A 23,430-nucleotide genomic window follows, 5' to 3' on the forward strand; every position below is an offset into this window, starting at 1 on the left:
ACTTCAGGTGCGATCCTCGACATCGCTATAAATTTGCTATAATATTCAGCGATGGTCATACTCCCCATCCCAAGGTTTATGAATTCCTGCGCTTTTCGTTTTGTTATAAAAGGAGGATAAAACTTTTCCCTCAATGCAACAACAAATGAGTCCCAATTAAATACTTCAACAACACTTAGCTTAGTTCTATTTTCTTTCCACCATAGATCGGCCTCATCTTTTAGGTAAAGCACAGCTTGGCCTACTTTCATATTTTCAGGACAATTTACCGCCCAAAATAGTTTTTCAAACTCCCTAATCCAGTTTTCTAGGAAGGTCGGGTCTGCTTGCCCCTTGAAGTATGGTGGCTTAACTTTCGCAAACCTTTCAAACATGTCCCTTGCAGAATCGGGGCGCTCAGTTCTTTCCTGGGCTAGTTTTTCCGCCAAGAGGCGAATAGCAGCAGCTAGGTCATTATTGTTGGCCATCCTAAAGCACGACCTGTAAGTAATATATTCTATTTTACGTTCGAAACTTCACTTAACATTATCCTAGCAATGTAATATCACACCAGCATCCAGAATTCACATACATAAACAATCATTTATGAATGATATTCGCATACATGACATTCAACTGAGAAACAAGGAACAAATTCAATCATCACGAATAATAAGGCAGAATAAAAGAAGAAAACATTCTCTTTGCGTGCCCAAAATAAACTCTTGATCCTTTGGATAATCAATGATCTAACTCTATTCCTCGAAAGAATGTTAATAACAATCCTAAATATCCACAACACACCTGTCCTCAAAATAAAATTAAAAGTTCTATGACATAAACATAAACTATTGTTGGCGAATTATGGAATTCTCACATTGGAAACGAATGCTTTAACTTTTATTGCTAATTCTATAAAGGTTTAATACATCCTTGAAAAGAATAGAGAATAACTCAAACTCTTATTGCTTTAACTTTAAACTGTTGTAGCTTTGCTACTTATTCTCCAAAACATTTAAGAACAAACTAACTATTACAACTTCAAATGTTTAAGGCATCTTGTCTATCTGTTCTTTCCTTGGAAATTTGTGAAGTGAAATCTAGATCCTCAGTATTCGTCGATCTTCTCAAAGGATCCTATGTTGGTGTACTTGGAAAGAAGCGTTTTATTCATGAAACAAACAACTTAAGATCTTACTAACGATTTCCCAACCAAAGCATAATCAGAATTCAATAAAACAATAAGTTTGGTGGAATCAAACAATTTCTATGCACATTTACATGCAACACTTAAACATTTAACACATGCACATAGCAATTAACTTCTTATGCTAGCAGTTAACTACTAATGCACATATAATTCTATCCTATATGCCCTTTCCTATATTACCCATCTCACATAATAAATCATAATAGGTCAAACATTGAAGAATTTAAAGAATAAAACAAGAACGATTAGTAAGAAAAAAGTTTATTAAACGAATTAATAATAAACGAATAAATAAAATAAAGAATATATTTTTTTTTTTAAACGAATAATTAATAAGAAATTTTTATTAAACGAATAAATAATAAACGAATACATATTTATTAAGCGAATAAATATTAAACGAATAAATATACTTAAGGAATAAGATTTTTATTTTATTTTTTTCGAATATATTTAATTTAATTTCGAAAATAAAGAAAAACGTACTTAATTCACATAAACGAAAAGTTTCGAATAAATAAGTTAATTCCGAACTTAAATAAGAAATATTATATACTTTCAAACAAGATAAAAGGAAATCGGCCCCCCAAAAAAAAGTACCAATTTTTGAACACTATAATACGTAGAAGCTCGATTTTTAAGAAATTTATTTTAAATAACTAGATAGTTAGGCGCCTAAAAAAAATTGTTAAAGTAAAACCTTAGCTCTGATACCACTTTGTAACACCCCGACAATTCCCCTTTTCTAAAATAACTCTTTTTAAATATAACTGTAGGGAATTATCAAAGTATTATCGCCCGTGTGAAAACGTACGGCTTATTCAGAATTTTGCAGCGGAAAACATAAAACTAACTTTTAGGTTCATAAATAATCTTATTACATATTAGGTCCAAAACCAATTAACTGAAATAAGGGAATACGAATAGTACGACAAATTTCAAATTTAAGTTAACAAACCAAATCACTTAATAAGGCAAATATAACTACAAGCTCTCTAATCCCGATCCCAATGATGCATCATCTTCAAACCTGTAGATGGGCAACGCTTATTGATCCTTAGAGACTGCTCACCAAAGATGGGTCATCACAGGATCAATAAGGCATAGCCATGATCAACACACACACAAACAAAGCACGTAATCAGCAAAGCTGAGTACTACATACTAAAACAATAATAATCCTAACATGATACTATTAACGAACAACCCTAACATGATAATAATGAACATAAACAAGGGCAGACAAAACATGATACTAATGAACATAAACAAGGGCAGACAAAACATGGTAATTTGACGACCATACTTAACTAGACTAGGCTAGACTGGACTTTAATAACAATAATATTATTTTAGTTGAAATAGACAATGGACCGAGTTTTCTAGCTAGAGGCTTCACTAAGGAAGACGAGGTACGGGCGCGACTCCGTAACCTCAGTGACCTGCGATATCGAGGAACGTTTGAATAAAAATAGGACACGGTGATCAATCCGGTCCGAATTAAAGGCCATGGGCTACCACCATGAACCCCAACTCATGTTTGTCCGTCACTTTAGACGTGCACAGTCTAAAGCTATTGCTACTCAGTTTCACTTTACATGATTTACAAATTGACACTCTGTTATGACTCAACAATCACATAAGGCATACAATCCACATTTATTTACAACTGTTTTTATCTTGGAATTAAGTAAGTGATCACAAAGGCATCAAACAAGACTCATTCCAATTAACTCTAATCCTTCCTTTAATACTGATCAACCTTGTATATGGGTATAAGGTTTCAACTTACTAAATGAGGTCCTCGGCCCTCATAAAGTAGTGAAAAGCTAAAGGGGAACAACAATCCACTGATCTGAATTATATACAAAGTAATCTAGTGTTCCCAATCAAACATGTTTGTATCAATCATCCATACTAACATGCTATAATCCTCAAAATGCAATATAGGTTCAATATGTCTAACCAACAGTATTAAACATGCAATATTCAACCTGACTAAATTCATCAACGATATCAACATAACCAAGTTCATCAACAATTCAACATGGTTTCAACAATTAGCACACATTCCAAGCACACATGTATGTACGTACCTTGTGTAAACAAACTGCAAGACCACTTTAATAATTCAAAAGTCGCCTAAAGAGAATTCTCCGCCTAAACAACCAACAAATATTCCCAATCAACTTCTAATCACTCACAACCATAACAAAGCATTCTAAATACATCCTAAACATATTTAGGACATTCCCTAACATTAAAACTTGAACATTTGATTTCCTAGAATCATAATCATTGAATCAATGATTGAAATTCGTTGAAAACTCTTCGCAAACGTCATACTTTAAATTTTCAGCAATATGAAATCGTTTGAAGCTTTCCCAAAACCAAATTATCATGCTTAGAACATAAAAATAATAATTTTAATAATTCATAACCATTCTATCATGATTTTAAAACTATTAAAATCTTAAAAATTCATGTTTTAATAATTAAAATCCTTATTTTAATTCAATTATATAAATCTGGAAATTAAATTATTAATTATGCAAAGTATATAATCTGAAATTCCTAACTTAATAATAAAACTATAATTTAATTCAAGAAACATGGATTAAACTAATAAAACATATTTAATTAAAACATAACTAAAACATAATTTAGTTTAGGGTTGAGAATTAACCAAAAACTAGAAGAGAAAGAAGAGGTTGGCCGGCGGTGGACTGCGCGGCAGCAACACAACTGGTCGTGGAGGATGGCGGCGCAATGGTGGAGCAGGGTGGTGGCTGCGCTGGGGCGTGCGTTGGTGGTGGGTAGCACTCGAAATAAGAAAGGGGAGAGGAGGAGAGCCGGCTGGGCAAAGCAGCAATCAACGGTGCAGCACACCGGTGGTGGTTGCCGTGGTGGTTGCTGTGGTGGTTGAGAACGATGGTCGGCAGCAAGGCACGGTGGTCGTGCGGTGGTGGCTGACCCGAGAAACAAAACAACGAAGTGAGGAGGAGCGAAAAAGAAAAACAAAAGAAAGAAAAGAGAAACGAAAGGGAAGAAGGACGACGAAGAAGAAGGTCGAAGCAGAGGGGTGCTTACCGGCGGCGGGCGGTGATTGACCGGCGGCTGGAGCACGGCGTGAAGGAGGAGAGAAAAACGGCTGTGAGGGTTTGCTGTACGTGAGATTGAAGGAGGGAGAGGAGTGTATGCTTGCTTGGGTTTCACGTGAATTAGAGTAAGGGAAGGGAGGTTTGAGTTTTTGGGTTTTAATGTTGGGCTTTCCCAAGTGGGCTAGAATTAGGATTTAGCTTTTATTATTCGAATCCAAAACTGAATAAGATCGTTTTCTAAATTCAATCAATTTTCGTAATTCGATTTCTTTTCAACGAAAAATTCTAAAATTACTTTTGATTTCATAAATCATTAAAAATATTAAAAATGTAATAAAATAAATATACGTTGATTATATATTTATTTCTAAAATTCGTAAGTTCTTATTTAAATATAATTAACTATACGTTAAAATATATAAATAATATTTCTAAATTTGCGGGGGATTACACAATAAGTTTGGCTTCATCAAGAATCAGGACGAATCTTGTGTATACAAGAAGGTCAGTGGGAGTAAAATTACATTCCTAGCCTTGTATGTTGACGACATACTGCTTATTGGAAACGACATTCCTATGTTGGAGTCTGTAAGACTTGGCTCGGGAAGTGTTTCTCAATGAAGGACTTAGGAGAGGCACAGTACATATTGGGCATCAAGATATATAGGGATAGATCTAAGAGGATGATTGGACTAAGCCAAAGCACTTACATTGACAAAGTGCTAGCTAGGTTCAATATGATGGAAGCCAAGAGAGGCCATCTACCCATGTCACATGGCGTATATCTAAGCAAGAATCAGTGTCCCAAAACATCTGATGAGCGTAGAAAGATGAGTGGAATTCCATACGCTTCGGCTATTGGATCCATCATGTATGCTATGATTTGTACAAGGCCGGATGTTTCGTTCGCACTCAGTGCAACGAGCAGGTACCAGTCAGAACCAGGTGAGGCGCATTGGACTGCTGCCAAGAACATCCTAAAGTACCTGAAAATGACTAAGGATCAGTTTATGGTTTATGGTGGTATAGATGAGTTGATTGTTAAGGGCTATACGAACGCAAGCTTTCAAACCGACAGAGATGATTTCAGATCACAGTCTGGGTTTGTGTTCTGCCTCAACGGCGGAGCAGTAAGCTGGAAAAGTGCTAAGCAAAGCACTATTGCGGATTCTACAATTGAAGCCGAGTACATTGCTGCCTTAGAAGCAGCAAAGGAAGCTGTTTGGATTCGAAAGTTCATCGAAGAACTTGGTGTTGTCCCCTCCATTAAAGGACCAGTGGCTTTGTATTGCGACAATAGCGGAGCCATTGCCCAGGCAAAGGAGCCTAGGAGCCACCAGAAGTCCAAGCACGTACTGCGGCGATTTCACATACTTCGAGAGGTCGTTGAAAGAAAGGAAATTGAGATTTGCAAGGTTGGAACTGACGACAACGTCGCGGATCCATTGACTAAATCGTTGCCACAAGTGAAACACAACGCACATGTAGCAACCATGGGAATCAAGCATGTTGGAGAATGGCTTTGATTTTCTAAGTATTGTTTTAGAACATCTGTTAGATCTATGTTTAAAACAATTGGTTTAACCATTTCATATTTATGAAATTTATTTATTTCATATTCATTTAATTGTGGTTTAGAATTAAATGATAAGTACATGTGATTCAAATCATTCAAATGGGATGTCAAGATGGATTCTTTGACAAAGAAACACCCATAAGTGAACTTGAATATTGAAGTCACAAAGGATCCCTAATCCAGGTCATTGAAAGGTGGACGACCAATGACTAATGAAGATTAGATTGCAAGTAGATTACTTAGTTCTGTTTCTTGAACTAGAGTGACTGGATGTCAGAATCTTTTGCATAGATACTTATTGGATCTTGTATCGGATTGACCATGAGAACGCTTTAAGAGATTAAAGTCATAGGTAGTTCTCATTAATGGTGATTAGAAACCGTTCCTCAGAACATGAGCGATTATGTCTGCTCGTTTGAGAATTAGTTCGCTTTGATACTAGCTAAACGTCGCACCGTAAAAGGAGGCTATAAAAGCAGTTATTGGGCGTACTATGAATCAAAGTGAGTGTTCATAGATTGCAAGAATGGATTTTCCTCCTATCTTTGATAGGATATGGTGTTTGTTGTGTAACAAGGCCTCTCGGAGAGTTAGATACTGTAAAATGCATGGCCGTGCTCAGAATGGTTAGGTTTAACCTTCTGCAAAAGTTTGACAGTTGAACTCTGTAATCCGAGAAACACTTCTGGACCTAATAAGGATGGCTTGGATCTTACCTTATGTTCAGTAAGTAACACTAAGCGACAAAGGAATGTGGATGCACACTTGTCTGAATGACAAGTGGGAGATTGAAGGAAATATGCCCTTCACCCAAGGTGCATTAAGTCTAATACCAAGGTTCAGATTCATTGCGAACAATTAATTCAGTGAGATCAAGTGATCGGAACAGCTAGCTGGAGAAATGCTTCCGATCAGTGAGTTCTAATGGATATTGAACTCACAACTTACTCTTGACTGAACCTACAAGGTCACACCAATGACACGTAACAGATCACCGGATTAAATGAATCGGAAATTCATTTAATAGCTTTTCGGGATTTAAGTTGGAAACGTATTATACGATACGACCTTGCATCGGAATCGTATATCGTATCGCGAATATTCGTAAGCTAGGCGACACGAATAAATCGCATCATACGACAGTGATTCGTCGTATACGAAACGATAAATAAATATATCGGAAATATATTTAATCGCGAATACAAGGAGCGGCCCACGAGCCGAGTGCACGAAGCACTCGAGGCCCATGGGCGCGCGCATAGGCGAGCAAGCAAAGCAACGCAGCACCAGCGAGGCCCTTGTGGCGCGGAGCTGTGCGCGTGCATGCGGGCCGAGACCACGACACAGCAGCAGCGCGGCCCACGGCCCACTGGCTGTGCGTGTCCGTGTGTTTTGGCTTGCGGGCTTGCTTGCCGGCCTTGCCTCTTGGCTTGGTCGGTTAGTAAGGTTATGTAAATAACCTTACAACCTAATTTCCAACTCAGTACAATCACAATTCAGATTACACACAACCCTAGGAAAAAACAGAGAACCCTAATTCTCTCTGTGCCTCCATAGTGTGTTTATCCCAAAAGCAAATCTCTTGATCAATTGTCTAATCTACGATAATCAAGACGGATCTGAACGTGTCGGTGAACCAAGTAGAGGAACGACAAGTGGAGTTCTTTGTTCGTGTTCGTTGACAGATTATTGTGGAAAACACGCTTCGAATGTAAGTTTGCTTAATCTGTGCTTTATACATGTTTCCTGACTTTGGGGATTGTTCCGCACATGTTATTATGTTTAACTGTATTCCCCTACAGCTTATACCAATCCAAGAAACCAGATCAATCTGACAATAAAAAATAAACTAGACTGAGTAATTACAATGCATCTTAATCCTATGGTCGGGTCTTAACACTTCAATCCAACATATGCAGTATGGTCGCTGACATGATTAGAATTGTCAATTGTACCAAGTCTCTAAGAATAGGATCTTTCGATTCTAATTCCTATTAGCTGGAAAACCAATCCACGATATTGGCTAATTACATGAATAAACAATTAAGCACAAATCAAACGCAGTTACTCAAGCATACTCTATAAATTAACAAACTTCAATGCATGACAATCATGGTATAAATATGGCTTCCTTTACTTAGCCCTAAAAAACGACTACTCGCTCATAATTAAATTCACAGCATGAAAGAAATAATAAATATGAATTTCATAATCAAAGAGATAATTAAACTAAGGAACAAAAATAATAATAACAATAAATTAAAGCGAGAGAAATTATGAAAATGCTCTAGAATATTGATGAATGGAAGAAAGAAAAAACTAGGGTTCAACAATAAAAGAGAGAAAATAAAACCAAACCAAGTTTAACAAAACATTACATGTCATACAAGATTATATCAACCCTAGGCTAGCTATGGTGACTGGCGCACGATAAGGTCTACTAGCTATCATACACCACCCTAAGCTATGGCGAGGAAGAAGAAGCAACAACGCTAAGAGGAGGGGGTTTCAAGCGAGATTTCTCCTACTCACCCTTCTCCTCAAGTGATGCGACCGAAGAATCAAAATCAACTTAGAAACTCGACACCTAGTGATGACCATATTCAAACTACATATCCGATTTTCAGCACCCCTGTGCCACCTCATCCCAGCAACGGGTCGCCCTCGCCAGAACTAATGGAGGTTATTAAATCTTACCATACTTCTATTCATCGACCTTTATCTGCTATCAGAAAGTTAGGGGTGTGCTTAATACTCCATTGCTTCTCGAGGTAGTGGAGGAAACGCATGAGGAGGTGGGTGTGAATGCAACGGTGACGACGGAGAAAATGAATGAGATTATGCGCAATGTTCATACAACACTGAGGTTGGCCAAGCATACTGATGTTTCTGGGGGTGTTCCCTCATCTTTTAATGGCCGCAAAACAAAGCATGGTGAAAGAAGTTATTAGTCCTGAGGAGGAAGATGTTGGTGTGGGCCTAGTAAGCTCGAAAGCTCCATGGACAAGTTTGTTTAAGGGGCCTAATCTCACGGCTAAAGGTAATTCCCTAACATTCATAACTCCTACAATTTCGGATGGGAAACCAATGGATGTGTTTGATAAAATTGATATTGCTAAGATGTCTACTTATTGGGATAGGTATATTATTATGTATGTGGTTGGAGATTTACCTTCTATTTGTGTTGTATTTCAATTCATTGAGAAAGAATGGAAGGTGGGAAAATCTCAGGTGTATCTCCATGATGAGGGATACTCTATGGTAATATTTAATTCAATCATGTGCAGAGAGAGATAAAGTATTGTTGTCTGGCCCAAACTCATTCTTTGGTAGACCCATGATCATTAAGCCTTGGGCTCCAAATTTTGATTCCAGGAGGAAATTTTGTGGGTTATCTTCATCTGGGTTAAATTTCTTGGCCGCCTCTTAATTATTGTTGGGGAAATGATTCATTGAGCAGGATTGGTAGTTTGATTGGAGTGCCTCTATTTGCTGATGAATGTACTTCAAAGCAGATGATAATTTCTTTTGCAAGAATCCTGATTGAAGTTGATGTAACTAAAACCGCACCTAAATTTGTTGTATCCAGGATCCAATAGGAAAGACAATATCTCAGAATTGGTGGAGTATGACTTGTTGCCATCTTTCTGTCACATATGTAAAGTTGTTGGACATGTATGTGGTGCTGAATAGCAGAATACTATAAGGTTTAAGCCAGAAATGCCAATCCAGAATAGGGTAGTGAAAGTTTGGAAACCTAAACAGACTGTGCAGAACCATGGTGTACATTCTAAGGATCCACCTGCTATTAAGGTGACTACATATGCTTCTAGCAACAGTGAGTTTGTTGCTCAACCAGCTGACCAGGTCACTACTTAGGAAGATGGACGGAGAGTTGTTACATGGAGAAATAAGGAGGCTTGGACTCCCATACTCACATTGGTCTAGCTCAAGTTCAGGAAGGAATAGGGTTGCAGCTAGGTGATAAAGGGGGAGGGGAAGTGTCTCTTCATCATTTCCACCATGAATATCTGCTCATGTAACATAATGAAGGAAATAATGCCCTTGGTCCAAGTTTGCATTTAATGCTAAGACTAATAAATGCGGTTCAATATTGATTAAACAAGTTAATTATTTAGTGAGATCAAGTGATCTGGATGCCTAGCTAGAGAACGCTTCAGTTCAAGTGGAACTAATAAGGAAATTTTGTTAGAAATGACCTTTTATAAGAGTTTTTTTTTTGAGGGAAAGTACCTTTTATAACGAAAGTGGAAAATTGGGACCTAAAACATGAATTTTTTTGTTGACTAAGACCTTTGACCGGATTTTAGCAGTTGACCCAAGATTCTGACGTTGACTTGGATATGTGTCCACTGGAGACTGACACGTATCATATTTAAGTTTTTAAAAAAAAAATCAATTCCCTCCGAATTCCCAAACTGATCATGACTACCCATTTTTTACCTTAAAAAAACCACGTTTTCCTCTCTCCTCTGCTCTTCATATTCTTCGTTCGCCATTAATGCTGGTAAGTTGAAGCATCATCAATGTCGCAATAAGTTCAGCTAATCTAACATGAGGTAATCATCTCTCTCTCTCTCTCTCTCTCTCTCTCTCTCTCTCTCTCTCTCTCTCTCTCTCTCTCTCTCTCTCTCTCTCTCTCTCTCTCTCTCTCTCCCCCCCTGTATTTTCAGGGTCTAAACAAAACGAATTAGAAAATCACCAATTCGTAATCATCATTAACCGAATAAAAGTATTTGTCCTCCAATGAAGTCAGTGAATTATCTAGCTACAACCTGGAAAAAAAATCATTGACAATAATATTTAAAAAAAGAAAAAAAAAATAGAACATACAGTACCTGAATATATAACACAAGGCCTCTCTTCTGGAACATTAAAATATTAAAGAACCAGAACATAGAAACCCCTGAAGAATCAAACACATATTGAAATATTTTAAACACATTAGTATTATATATAATAAAAACAGTACAAAAAACAAACAGAACACAACTAGAACATAAATACAAAACATTAGAACACAAGGCAATATATTTTAGAACATAATAAAATAAAAACTTAAACCAGACAATATTTTGTTTAAAAAAGCAATATTACTTACATTTTTACTTCTCTTTTTCGGGACAATTACGAATATCATGGTAACCCATCTTCTTACATCCTTTACACAACCTCTTCTTCTTCTGACTTTGCTCAACAGCTTTTTCTTTATCACTCTTCAACCGTTTATCACTTCCACTACCTTGAACATGAACCCCGGTCCCTTTGTTCTTTGAAACTTTAGGCGGTTTGATCAAAATTTCAGTAGGCACGCTAGCTCCAATAAGCAATTCAATATCTTGAGCTTTGCTAGAAACACCACCACTCGATCCATCAACAATACTACTTTGGGATTCCAAATCTAACCTCAATGATCGAAGATTGTCCACAAGAGCACTAAGTGTCAATTCATTCCCTTGGGCCAAAATCACACACGAGTGAATTTCACACCACAAATCATTCAACAATCTCTTCCTATCTACAGCTTGAACACATTGCTCCAACTCATTCCCTTCTAAATCAAAAATCGGCTTCTTACATACCATTATACTCCATCGATTAAGCACATAAGCCTCAGGAATTTTGTGAATATGTTTTGCCTTCCAAACCCAAACCATATGCATACAAGGAATCCCTTGCCTTTCAAATGACTTGCATAAACAACTAGTATCAAATGTTTCAACATTAAAAAGAACATCAAACTTGCGGACACGACAACCTTCTCCAATAGTATAAACTTCCAATCCAAATTCTTTCTTAAAACCATCAAGACCACAAGAGAAAAGAGCTGATTCCACCTCGTCTTGAAACTCATAAAAAACAGTTGTCGTGTACACTTCAGAAGCAAATTTCTCTATGGCAGAACATGTCTTACACTCAGGATGTTTATGTTTAGAAGAATTATCATTTTCACCTTGAGTATGGCGTTGAGCATCTAATGCACTTTCGAATCTCATATAAAACTCAACAAGGGTAAGATGTGGATTAGCGAACTTAGTATAAAAGTTATTCTCACTCTCTGACCTAGATGTGGTTCTCATAATACCACACAAGAATAAATCCCTAAAATAAGCCGGAATCCACATTTCACGCTTATCATAAATCTGCAACAACCAGTCATGGTTTTCCAACTTAAATTCACTAATAACCTTAGCCCACCTCTCTTCAAACTCAGCCGGTTCAATCTCTACACTCCAAACAACTTTGCAAATCTCTTGTAGAAAGTCATAATCTGGTGCAAGATCACGGCACACTTTCTCAGGCATCTTTTTCATAATATGCTACATGCAAAACCGATGCTTTGTAGACCGAAATACTTTAGGAAAAGCAACTTTCATTGCAGGATCTTCATCAATAATCAAACAAAGAGGCTCATTACCACCCATTGCCTTCACAAATGTTCTAAAAACCCACTCGAAAGACACTATATCCTCATTAGATATAAGGGCAGCAACAAAAGTAATACACTTTTTATGGTGATCAACTCCAGTAAATGGCCCAAATATCATATTATACCTAGGAAAAACAGAACAGTTTAGAACATAACAACAAAAAGTTTAGATCATAAAGCATAAAGAATAGAACATTACCTATTTGTTTTAAATGTGGTATCAAATGAAACCATATCTCCAAAAAGAGCATAATTCTTTCTACAAATAGGATCAGCCCAAAATGCTCTACAGAGATGACCTTCTGCATCTAACTCATAATAAAAAAGAACGCACTCCATAATAACTTTTTATTCTGAAAATTGTTGATAAACATTTGTGCATTGGATCCTTAAATTAATGCCTTCAAATCTCTCTGAATTTTTTTGAAATCTTGCTTTGATGCACCAACATTGTCATATGATCCAGTTAACTCCTTCATTATTCTAAAGGCTTTCACTGGACCAATGTTAACCTGTGCAAGAAAACAGAGAACATAATTTAGAACACACACAAAATATATTAGAACACATGAAGGAAACATTAGAACACAAGAATGAAAACACCTTTGGATTATCAATAATAATCTTCTTATGCAAAAGAGTCATTTTCCTCCCATGTTTATGAAATTTAGCACAACCAGGAGTGTATAGGGGATGATTATGTTCTTCTTTGAAATATGTCACAACATATGACCCATTAATGTTTTTCATACACATTTGAGCCCCACAACCAACACGAGTAAGCATTCACCTTCCTGTAGACCGAGCCTTGTCTGTTTTTTCTTCAACAGCATCCAACATAGGCTTACGAGACGCCTTAAAACCTTCTTTATTGCATACAACATATTGGAACGCAACTACACCGGTCTTCTTCCTTCTTGTAGTAGTACTTTTTCTAGAAATGAAACCTGAAGCAGTAGCATAAGCTTTATAAAAGGATAAACCTTCCTCATGATCTTTAAAGTTCATTCCGATAATAGGTTTTACCTCCTTGGAGCAAGAAGGAATCAATTCTCTAGTACCACCAGGACTCAATGAAGTAAACACTCTAGGAGTACCAACAGAAGAACTTGATGGTTCATTAATAATAATTCCAACTACACAAAATAAAATAAAAGTTCAGACTAGTGCATAAAATGTGCAGAACATAAAACCAAAAATTTAGAACATGAAATAAAAACTTTAGAAAATGAAATTAAAATTCACAAAGATGCAAAAAAAAAGTACAGAACATAAAAACAAATACTTAGAACATAAAAATAATAATGTTACAATATGAATAAGAGTACAGACAAATGAATAAGATCTAAAGAACATAAGAAGAAATATTTAGAACATGATTGAAAAAAATTTAGAACATCATCAACTATCAGGGCGAGAATTAAATCATACCTGATTGAGTAACTGATGAACTAGAACCATGAGATAACATATCAACTTCAGCGGTGGCCATAAAAAATAAAAACAAAGCACAAATAACCTGAAAAATAAAAATTAAGAAATTATCAGAGATTAAATCCAAATAAACAACAAAAAACTAACACGAAATCAAACAGAAACAATTTGAAAACATTAAAAAGCTAGAAATCAAATGAAATCAAATTACGAAAAAGTTCATAATCAAAATAACAATCAAAACAAATATGATTCGAAAAACAAAATCAAAAGTCGGATTCACATAAATACAATACAATAAACAAACAAAAAAATAAATAATTTCAATTAGACATCACATACCTTCGACAATTGCTGAAAATTTTGGGAAAATTTTGATGAACAAAATCGATCGATTGAGAATAATCAACTAAATTTGAAGTCGAATTCCGATAATCAAGGTAAAACGCAGGAGTTATAATTAATTTGATGAAGAATTTGAACGAAATCCGATTTGTTTCCTTCGTGTTCGATAGAAGATGCCTGCGCGAGAAGAGGAGAGAGGAAGAAGAAAAAAATTTAGAGAGAGAAAAAAATCGCAGAAAATAAAAAAGAAGGAAACAAAAAAAATATTCAGCAAAATTACAAAACTTGCCATTAGTAATGGACAAATCTCAGCAGTTAGATTAAATTACATCCAACGGTTAAGAAGGTGTTCTTACCGTAAGAAGTGTTCTTACGGGCAACGCTCAGATTGTGCAGGGGTGTGCATGGTGCTCTTGGTACACCTGTCCCAAAACGCACATAAATAACAATAAAACGCAACAAAAATAAAAACCGCAAAAAAAAAGAACATTAACAAAAGAACATTAACAAAAAGAACATTAACAAAAAGAACACTAACAAAAAGAACACTAATATTGACAAATCAGACAAAAGGTACAAATATAAAAAGCAGTTATATTTTTTCTTGTTCTTTTAAGTTCTGGAAATGTTCTTTTCCAACAAATTTACAGTATGTTCTAATTAAAAAATAAAACGACGAACCTTTGATGAACTTTAAAACCAGATTTATAATTTTTCTTGTTCTTTTAAGTTCTGGAAATGTTCTTTTCCAACCAATTTATGTTCTAATTATAAAATAAAACGACGAACCTTTGATGAACTTTAAAACCAGATCTATATTTTTTCTTGTTCTTTTAAGTTCTGTAAATGTTCTTTTTCAACCAATTTATGTTCTAATTCCGTTATTTTATTTATCAAAAGATATCTGAAAACAACACTATAAATATGTAAAAAGAACAATTGCTGATTCTAAAAAAGAACACACTGTTTTGATGCCACAAAAATAGAAAGTTATAAGAAAAGAACATTAAAATTTAAAAAGAACATAGAATTAAGAACGAGAAAATTTACCTTAATCACCCGATGCACCTTCATCAACAGCATAAACCTCTTTGAATGAATAAAAAAATTCAAAAAATAGCGAAATTGAAATAGTATTTCGCTTAATAAACTAGTTTTTTGTAAACGTAATTCAATTAAAATCACATTTCAGAGAAAGAAGGAGGAGAAAATTTGTTTTGAACTTTCTCTCTCATAAAATCTCTCTTTTGTTGGGAGAAACTAAAAGCTCTTCTCTTTCTCTCTCAAGAATGTGTTTCTAAAATGAGAAGTTATGAATCCAATAGGAGAAATATTATATATATAGAAAATGAAAAATAAAAAAAAATAAAAAAAAAGAGGGGGAAGAAGAAGAAATACAAGCCATGTTCATGATAAGAACGGTACACTTGTTTTTTTTTTTTTTTTGGGTTTTGTTGTTCTGTTCTTTTATGTTTATTAGATATAAATCTTAATGTTCTTTTATGTTTGTTCTTTTTTCAAAAAGTACAGTATTGAAGAGCAAAGGAAGTTTTTACTTGACCAGCAACAAATGATGTTAAATCTTCAAAAACAGCTGAAAGAACAAGAAGAGAGGCTGAATAAACAGAGCAATTCCTCAAAAGAACAAAAGGAGGATGAACCTAAAAGAACATTATAAATAAAGAAAAAGAACATTACAAATACAGAAAAGAACATATCATGTAGAACACTTATTTTAACCATGTAAAACAACATTACCAATAAAAAAACGAACAACAATAGAGCATAAAAGAACATAATAAAGTAAAGAAAAAGAACATTAAAAATAGCAGAAAAGAACATATCATGTAGAACACTTATTTTAACCATGTGAAAAAAGAACAACAAAAAAATAAAAGAACAACAAAAATGGTAAAAGAACAATTTGATCTGAAGTGTGTAATATCAAAAGAACAACAAGCTAAAGCAAAAAGAACAAAGAACAACAAGCTAAAGCAAAAAAGAACAACATGTTCAATAATTATTTTGTATTATTACAATCTCTTAATACATATATGAGAACCAATATATAAAAGAACAAAAGATAAGACTAAAAGAACATATAAAATCGAAAAAAGAACAGAAATCAAAATCATCAGAAATATATAATCAAGATACATTAATCATCAAAATTATCAAAATATAGAATCAAAATACATTAATCAGGGTTATTGAGAAATGCAGAAATCGAAATGATCAAATAAATCAAAATAAATTGAAATGATGAAAATAATGAACATGGAAATCAAAATCATCATAAATAAGTAATTCGTTTTAAAAAATTGAAAAATTACCTTCACAAATCGGATTATCAGCAGAGGAATTCAAATTTGAAGAAGAAGAATCAATAGAATTTGATATTGAAGTAGAAAAATCAACCAATATCTGAGAATTTTCCATTACTTTTTCTCTCCTCTTCACAGTTTCTCTCTCATTTCCATAGTTTTTCTCTCTCCTCTTCACAAATTCTGATTCGAAAATTATAAAAAAGAAAGTATATATACCAGAAAAATGGAGTGAAAAAAAAAAGAACGAAAAAAAAGGGACAGAGCAGTCATTGTTCTTTTTTTTAACAAAAGAACAACGTTTGTTCTTTTTTTATCAAAAAAACAACGTTTGTTCTTTTTTTATCAAAAAAACAACGTTTGTTCTTTTCTTCTCCGAATTCAACAAGATATCCGCGTTTTATATTTATTGCATGTCGTTTGGACACCAGTGCACCAAGAGCACTGTGCACACCCCTGCACCATCATATTTGCGCTTACGGGAGCCTATATATATATATTTTTTATTATTATTATTATTATTTTTTTAAAAGATAATTCATAATTTTGACACTAAGTTAGGCGTTGGTCGAAAAGAGATCCAAATCAAAGAGAACGTACGCAAGGAGCAGGTCGCGGTGGTAGTGCACTTATGCCGGCGTATCTATCAACGTCAACACCAAATTGACCGAACACCTTCTTCGTGGCCTTCCAATTACGCCAACTACTTTTGTTATTTTAGAAAATAAAAGTAAACCCAAATTCTTTTTGTTTACTCCTAATCAAAAACCATAAACTCTTTACAAACCCATTTTTTTTCCTCTCTCCCCTCTAATCTTGATCTCTTTCTTCTCAAATATTTTGGTTTTCTTATTATTACGCCATTATCCAATCCGATTTCTGACTTTTAAGGGGAGAAAAAAGCAAGTAAATAAATAAATAACAAGTTGAATTTCCGTAAGATCCGGTTGATTCAATTTCGGATTATTCTTTTTGGGCCGTTTTATAATTGCAATTGCAAAACACCTCTTCATTGTTAATCATCAATTATATCTGAGTTTTAATCCTTTTTCCTAAGTTTGATGCTTTCGCTTCAGGTAATTTGTTTCTTCAGCTTGATCTTTCACCTTTATTTATTTATATTTTTTATTTTTTTTTCAGTAAATCAAATAATGGGTTCCTTAAATTTCTCTGCTTTCTTGTTATATAGGATTGTTGAATTCCTGTACTAAACCCAGTTGGGTGTTTCTTTCTTCCTCTATTTTTTAAATAGATTTTGGGCTCTGGAATTTCTCTACTGAATCAATTTCCTGCAATTTTTAAGGGTTATTGAATATTACCTATAGTGAATCAGTTAGCTGAATATTTGTTTGTTTAGGGGAATTATTTTGCGTAGTTTGGTGTTGGGTTGTAGAACTAAATGAAATTAAATGCTTCTCAATTGTGTTTTAAATTTCTTTATTTTTTGATTGAGGTTTGCTTGCTTGTTTTATCTTCAATGTAATTAAATTTGGACTTATTATAAGGTGTACGACGTTGGTGTGGCAATTTTCAGCATTCATCTTTGGGGTTTAGAGTTTTAAGATTGTCAACTGTTGGAAATGTATGAGTTTATATTATTGATTAGGGCCTGAGTGATCATCTGCTACTTTGGTCTCTAAGTTCTGACTTATTATTATTTTGTAAATTCTAGGGTCTGCTAGCAGTTGTCTATGTTTGCTTCTTTTAGAATGCTGAGAGTTGTGTTCGTTTTATTACTGATTCTCAGTCTTTTTAATTTTTTTATGTAAGGCTCTCGTCGAAACAGCTTCATGGCCTTACAAGGGTAAGGATGTGTACCTATATAAATGTCTCCACAGGCTCGTGTTACTGGGTGTGGTTGGGGATGTTATTCTTGTTGTTGATATTGAACTTCTCTTGATACCAACTTTCTACAGCTTTTGCATTGTTGCTCGGTAGATTTGGTGCTAATGACCTAGGGATTGATGGGCAGGTACAATGGTGAAGATATCCATGAAATTTAGATGATGGGTTCGGTATTGTGCGTCACATTCGAAGAAGGCATCTGCACTAGATTCTGTAACTTCAGGAGGCCTGTTTATCTGATTACTTTTGTGTAAGGGCTCTTTGGACACCATGGGGGAGTGGGTTATTGGAGCCTTCATTAATCTTTTTGGAAGCATTGCTATAAACTTTGGGACTAACCTTCTCAAGTTAGGTCATACCGAGGTATGCTATTTATGTTTGAATTTTTCTATGTTGTGTTTCATCGTTCATTCTCCAAAGGTTCTGTAAGCATAGCACGAAACCTTTAGTTAGATTGGTTAGTTTTGAGAAAGCTTGTGAACACAGATGTAATATTTTATCCATCGTAGTGGGTAGATTTTCCAGGGCAAAGGATTATATAAACTTGGTATGAAAGTTACTAACAATTACAGTGCTTCGGTCCCGGGAGAGAGTGATGGATAGCTCAGTTGGTTAGAGCTTCCATCCCGGTTCCAGGTGATACTGGGATCGATTTTCATCCCCCGCCCTTGTGGCTCATTTGCACCAAAAAAAAAAAACAATGCTTCGGTAATAATAGCTGACCGATCAAATAACAATTACAGTTTTTGTATTTAATGGTTGACTGATCATAATTGATGGTTTCAAATGATTAATTAGTTGAATAATTGGCTCTCCAAACCTCTGCTGTTTCATTATTTTTCGCCAAGTTATCATTCCTGCCACTTTTGTGCTTGTTTACGTCTGTTGGCATTCTTGATGAACTGTTATTCTCTTGAGGCCGATACCACATTCACTATGCTAACGAACAAACAGTGGAGTTCAAACATCAAACTTTGTCATGCATTGTTTATACTCTGGCCAATCTGATACATGTGTCCACTTACGCTTTTTTCCATGTTAGCTGACCCTTTTGCTTGTTAGTTTTGACTTTAAAATACCAATGCAGTACTAACATCTTCCTGAACCGTGTGCATAATTTTAAAATACATTTGTTTAAGAATGGTGGGAGTACTTTTCCATTTTTGTAATAAATAAAATCAAGTTAGTTGGGCTTGATTGAAATCTTTGCATCTTTGTTCTCTTTTTCCTCCTTTTCAGCTTGTTTTGATGAGCCTTTTTATGAGCCTATGTGAATGCTATGCAGAGAGAAAGATTTGTGCTCGAGAATAAAGAGACTAATGGAAAGATTGTATTGAAGCCCATCTCTCATTTTCAGACTTGGAGAGTAGGTAAGAACTTGATCTTTTAAATCCAAATATACTTTGATCTTATACAAGGAAGTATTTTCACTTACACTTTGATGTTTTAATCATGTGTGCAGGCATTCTATTTTTTGCTTTTGGAAACTGCCTAAACTTTTTTTCGTTTGGATATGCTGCTCAGGTTAGTTAGCTTGATATCAGAAGCAATAGATCCTTGTCACAAACTGATACTAATATAATGACGTGATAAGATTACTAGTATAATGCAAATACTGGTTTCTAATGCATGTTATCTGAATCCCCTAGATATTTCTGTTATCACATTGGTTCTCTCCCCCTTCTCCCGCTCCCTAATTCTTTCGGGGTTTGTACAGTCACTTCTTGCAGCTCTGGGATCTGTTCAGTTTGTGTCAAACATTGCGTTTGCGTACTTCGTTTTGAACAAAAAGGTTTCAGTAAAGTAAGCTAGTCTCAACTTGCAGAATTTCCCCTGTCAGGTGGATTAAGCCGGCTTACCAGCTCTTTTTTTTTGTGTTTTGCACATTTGCAGGGTACTGGTAGCCACAACTTTTATTGTTCTTGGAAATGTTTTCCTTGTTGCCTTTGGCAATCACCAGTCACCTGGTATGTCTCAGTTTAGTTTCAAGGAAGGAATTTCATTTGGTGTATCTGTAAAAGGAGTCTTTGAGTTATCGTGTACTTCTTGTATGCTTAAATTAATCCTGAGCTTTGATATTACTTACAATACGCTTGATGAAATTACAAAGCTGATGATGTCCTTTTTATACGAAGTACTAGATTTGATCAAGTTATGTTTCTTTGATCAATAATAATAAGGGAACTTGAAGGTTTTTGTTCTGTTTCTTTTACATGTCGTTTTTTTGTCTTGATAAAACTGTACTTGTATTCCTGTGTTTTGGACTGCGAACATGGTGTGCATTAGGTTGGAAGTGCTGGTGATCAGAAAGGACGGGGTTTGTTAAAACTAGAAAAACGTGGAATTACCGATGAGGGAAACCAGAACACGGAGTTGTGCACATAAGTTGAGTTGTAGATCATATTAAATGTCCTAGTCAATCATATGTATCTCAAAAAGATGAGTTTGCACGCGCAAAGATATGATTCAAGACGATGCAATTTGTGCTGGATGTAATTGGAATTGATAGTCTACTGCTTCCTTGTTTATCACGGTGTTTAATACTTTAGTTGTTTTTTTATTTTTATTTTTTTGAAAGATGGTGTTTAGTTGTTGACTCCGTCAATTGCATGGATGAGCTTCTTCATACAGTTTTCTATACTATGATATTTATTTATTTTATTATTTTTCAGTGTATACACCAGAGGAGTTGGCAGAGAAGTACAGCAACATTACGTTCCTGTTGTACTGCTTGACTTTGATATTTATTGTTGCCTTCAACCACTATGTTTACAGGTCAGCTGATTGACTCACAATTCCCTATAGCTCTTCTGTGCCCATGTATTTCCGAGAGTTTATTTTGATTTCCTTTCTAATTTGAAGAAATCACCATTTGGCACGACTCTTCTATCATCCTATTTTGACGGTCATTAATTTGGATTATAGGAGAGGGGAAATCCTTGCAACTTCTGGGCATGAATTCAAGTCCTATTGGCAAATGCTGCTTCCTTTTTCCTATGCAGTTGTTTCAGGCGCAGTGGGATCATGTTCTGTGTTGTTCGCTAAATCTCTGTATGATCTTTCTTTTTGCGACTCTGATCTCCTATATTGATTTGGATCATTTGGTCATGTTGACAAGTTTGGGACTGAGATGGTTTGGTTTATTTACTTTGGCAGCTCTAATCTTCTGAGATTGGCCATGTCCAGTAATTATCACTTACATACTTGGTTCACATACTCCATGCTTCTGCTGTTTCTTAGCACAGCCGGTTTCTGGGTATAGACTATTAGCACTCTCACATGCAAGTATATCATTATGTTGTATTGACTTCCTGCTTGATTCCTGATAAATGTTCTCCTCTATTGCTCCAGATGGCTAGGTTGAATGACGGGCTGGCATTTTTTGATGCAATAGTCATAGTTCCCATGTTTCAGATTGCATGGACTTTTTTCTCTATCTGTACAGGATTTGTGTACTTTCAAGAATATCAGGTGCTTTTCCTGTTTTACCCGTTCTTTTCCAACTAGACATCCAATTCTGTGCCCCCAAACCCTTCCTCTGGCGGGAAAGAAGGTTATCCAAATGAATTACTGTCTGCAGTGAATAATGTTTGAACTTCAGAAATTTTGACAAAGATCTTTCGGTTTCTTTTTGGCGGTCATTAACCCCACTCTCCCTAAAGTGGTGTTTTGATTTATTGATACTTGATAGATATTCACCACAACTCAGATAGGGAACTTATTGTATTACCTTGAACAGGTCTTCAATACACTACGGACAACAATGTTTATTCTGGGTATGATGTCTGTTTTCGTAGGCATCACTTTGCTTGCTCCAGATGAGACTAAAGGTATACTTTCTGATTGTGGGTTACAACTTGCAACTAAGACGGATGCCTGAAAATAGGGCCTATTCTATAAATCGTCTGACTTGAACATTGGTTTCTTTTTAGGTGGTGAAGCCAAAGAGAGTTCCTTGGATGCTATCACATCCTCAAGTGTTGCAAATGATGAGGAAAAGTAAGCATCTTCTACTTTGGGGGTCCTGCTCCTGTATAAGATTAAGAGCGGGATTACTTGAGCTTGTATATCTAATGCTATCTTTCTACTTTGTTTGTCGCTGTCCCTTGCATCATCAATTGTTAGTTGGACAATCATTTTTATTTATGATTTTGGGGTAAAAAACTAACTTATGCTTGTCTGGCATCAGGTTATTGGTGACATCACATGAAGATACACAAAGCAAAGAGGTGAAGCCACTTTTACAAACTATGTTAACAAAGGCTGTAGATATCATGCTTAAAGTAAAGGTGTGCATTTCTCCCTTTATTGGAACTAGGTTATTTTCGATTAATGCTACTATTTTGCATGGCTGACTTGCCACTGATTAATCATCATATGTTTTTTGGTTTGTGAAATAATTTCAAAAAAGAACTCTTGTTTTGTTGCAGACTAATTGCTTATTAGCGTTAGGAATGGGAGAGAATTCGATGAATGCATCCTCAGTTTTGGCGATGCCTATGTTATCATCGAAGATAACAGGATTTAGAGGCAGTACTGTTGACCGGGCCAAGTTTTTCCCGATGAGAGGCACTGGTTGGGATAAGATCCCGTTGGACGAGGACAAACTGTTGGAGACTAGTTAACTGGTCTCGCAGAGTCTGTGATAGGATTAGTTTTGTGGAATCTTTTACACCATTTTTCTGGTATCACATTTGACACCCCTATATTTTTCAGTTTCAGTTAAATTCTTTAGGACACTAGAGTGATGTGTAAATTTTTTATTTCTTCTAGTCTGAAATCAAAATGTATTTTTATAGTTGTACATACTCAGTTCTCGGATCCACGATATTTGTTGTACTAAAAAATTTCCAAGTAAATATGTCAAAGATATTGATATATCCAGATTCCCAGCAATTACCTCCAACTTCAATTTCTTGTTCTTGTTGAACGGTCATCCTCAAATTGAATGTTGTCATGTTTACTTTTTTTTCTATTTATACTCTTTGGTGATCTAGTAGCCTTTGTTGAATTTTCTCTCATTAACTTGTCATTCTTGCTTAGGATCACAATACGAAGTATAAATGTTCACTCACATTAAGTTTAGAAAACACTTACTACGAAGTATAAATGTTCACTGGTACTTCTGTTCACTGGAACTTGCTCTGTCCCGGATTAATATTACA

General features: G+C 35.2%; 2 protein-coding genes across 2 annotated transcripts; one reads left to right on the top strand and one right to left on the bottom strand.

Moving 5' to 3' along the window:
* Positions 1-10,992: 10,992 nt before the first annotated feature.
* Positions 10,993-12,192, bottom strand: LOC110791811 (protein FAR-RED IMPAIRED RESPONSE 1-like). Its single transcript, XM_056839111.1, has one exon. The coding sequence runs from the start codon at positions 12,190-12,192 to the stop codon at positions 10,993-10,995; it is 1,200 nt and encodes a 399-aa protein (XP_056695089.1).
* Positions 12,193-17,004: 4,812 nt separating this feature from the next.
* LOC110791807 (probable magnesium transporter NIPA8) lies at positions 17,005-23,161 on the top strand. Its single transcript, XM_021996564.2, has 14 exons — positions 17,005-17,496; positions 18,393-18,628; positions 19,551-19,635; positions 19,728-19,789; positions 19,983-20,068; positions 20,159-20,232; positions 20,938-21,040; positions 21,191-21,316; positions 21,422-21,521; positions 21,617-21,736; positions 22,005-22,095; positions 22,198-22,264; positions 22,455-22,554; positions 22,696-23,161. Exons 2-14 carry the CDS (start codon positions 18,536-18,538, stop codon positions 22,888-22,890), a joined length of 1,302 nt encoding a protein of 433 aa, XP_021852256.1. The 5' UTR covers positions 17,005-17,496; positions 18,393-18,535; the 3' UTR covers positions 22,891-23,161.
* Positions 23,162-23,430: the final 269 nt, after the last annotated feature.

This window comes from Spinacia oleracea, chromosome 3 (assembly GCF_020520425.1).
Source record: "Spinacia oleracea cultivar Varoflay chromosome 3, BTI_SOV_V1, whole genome shotgun sequence".
NCBI lineage: Eukaryota > Viridiplantae > Streptophyta > Magnoliopsida > Caryophyllales > Amaranthaceae > Spinacia > Spinacia oleracea.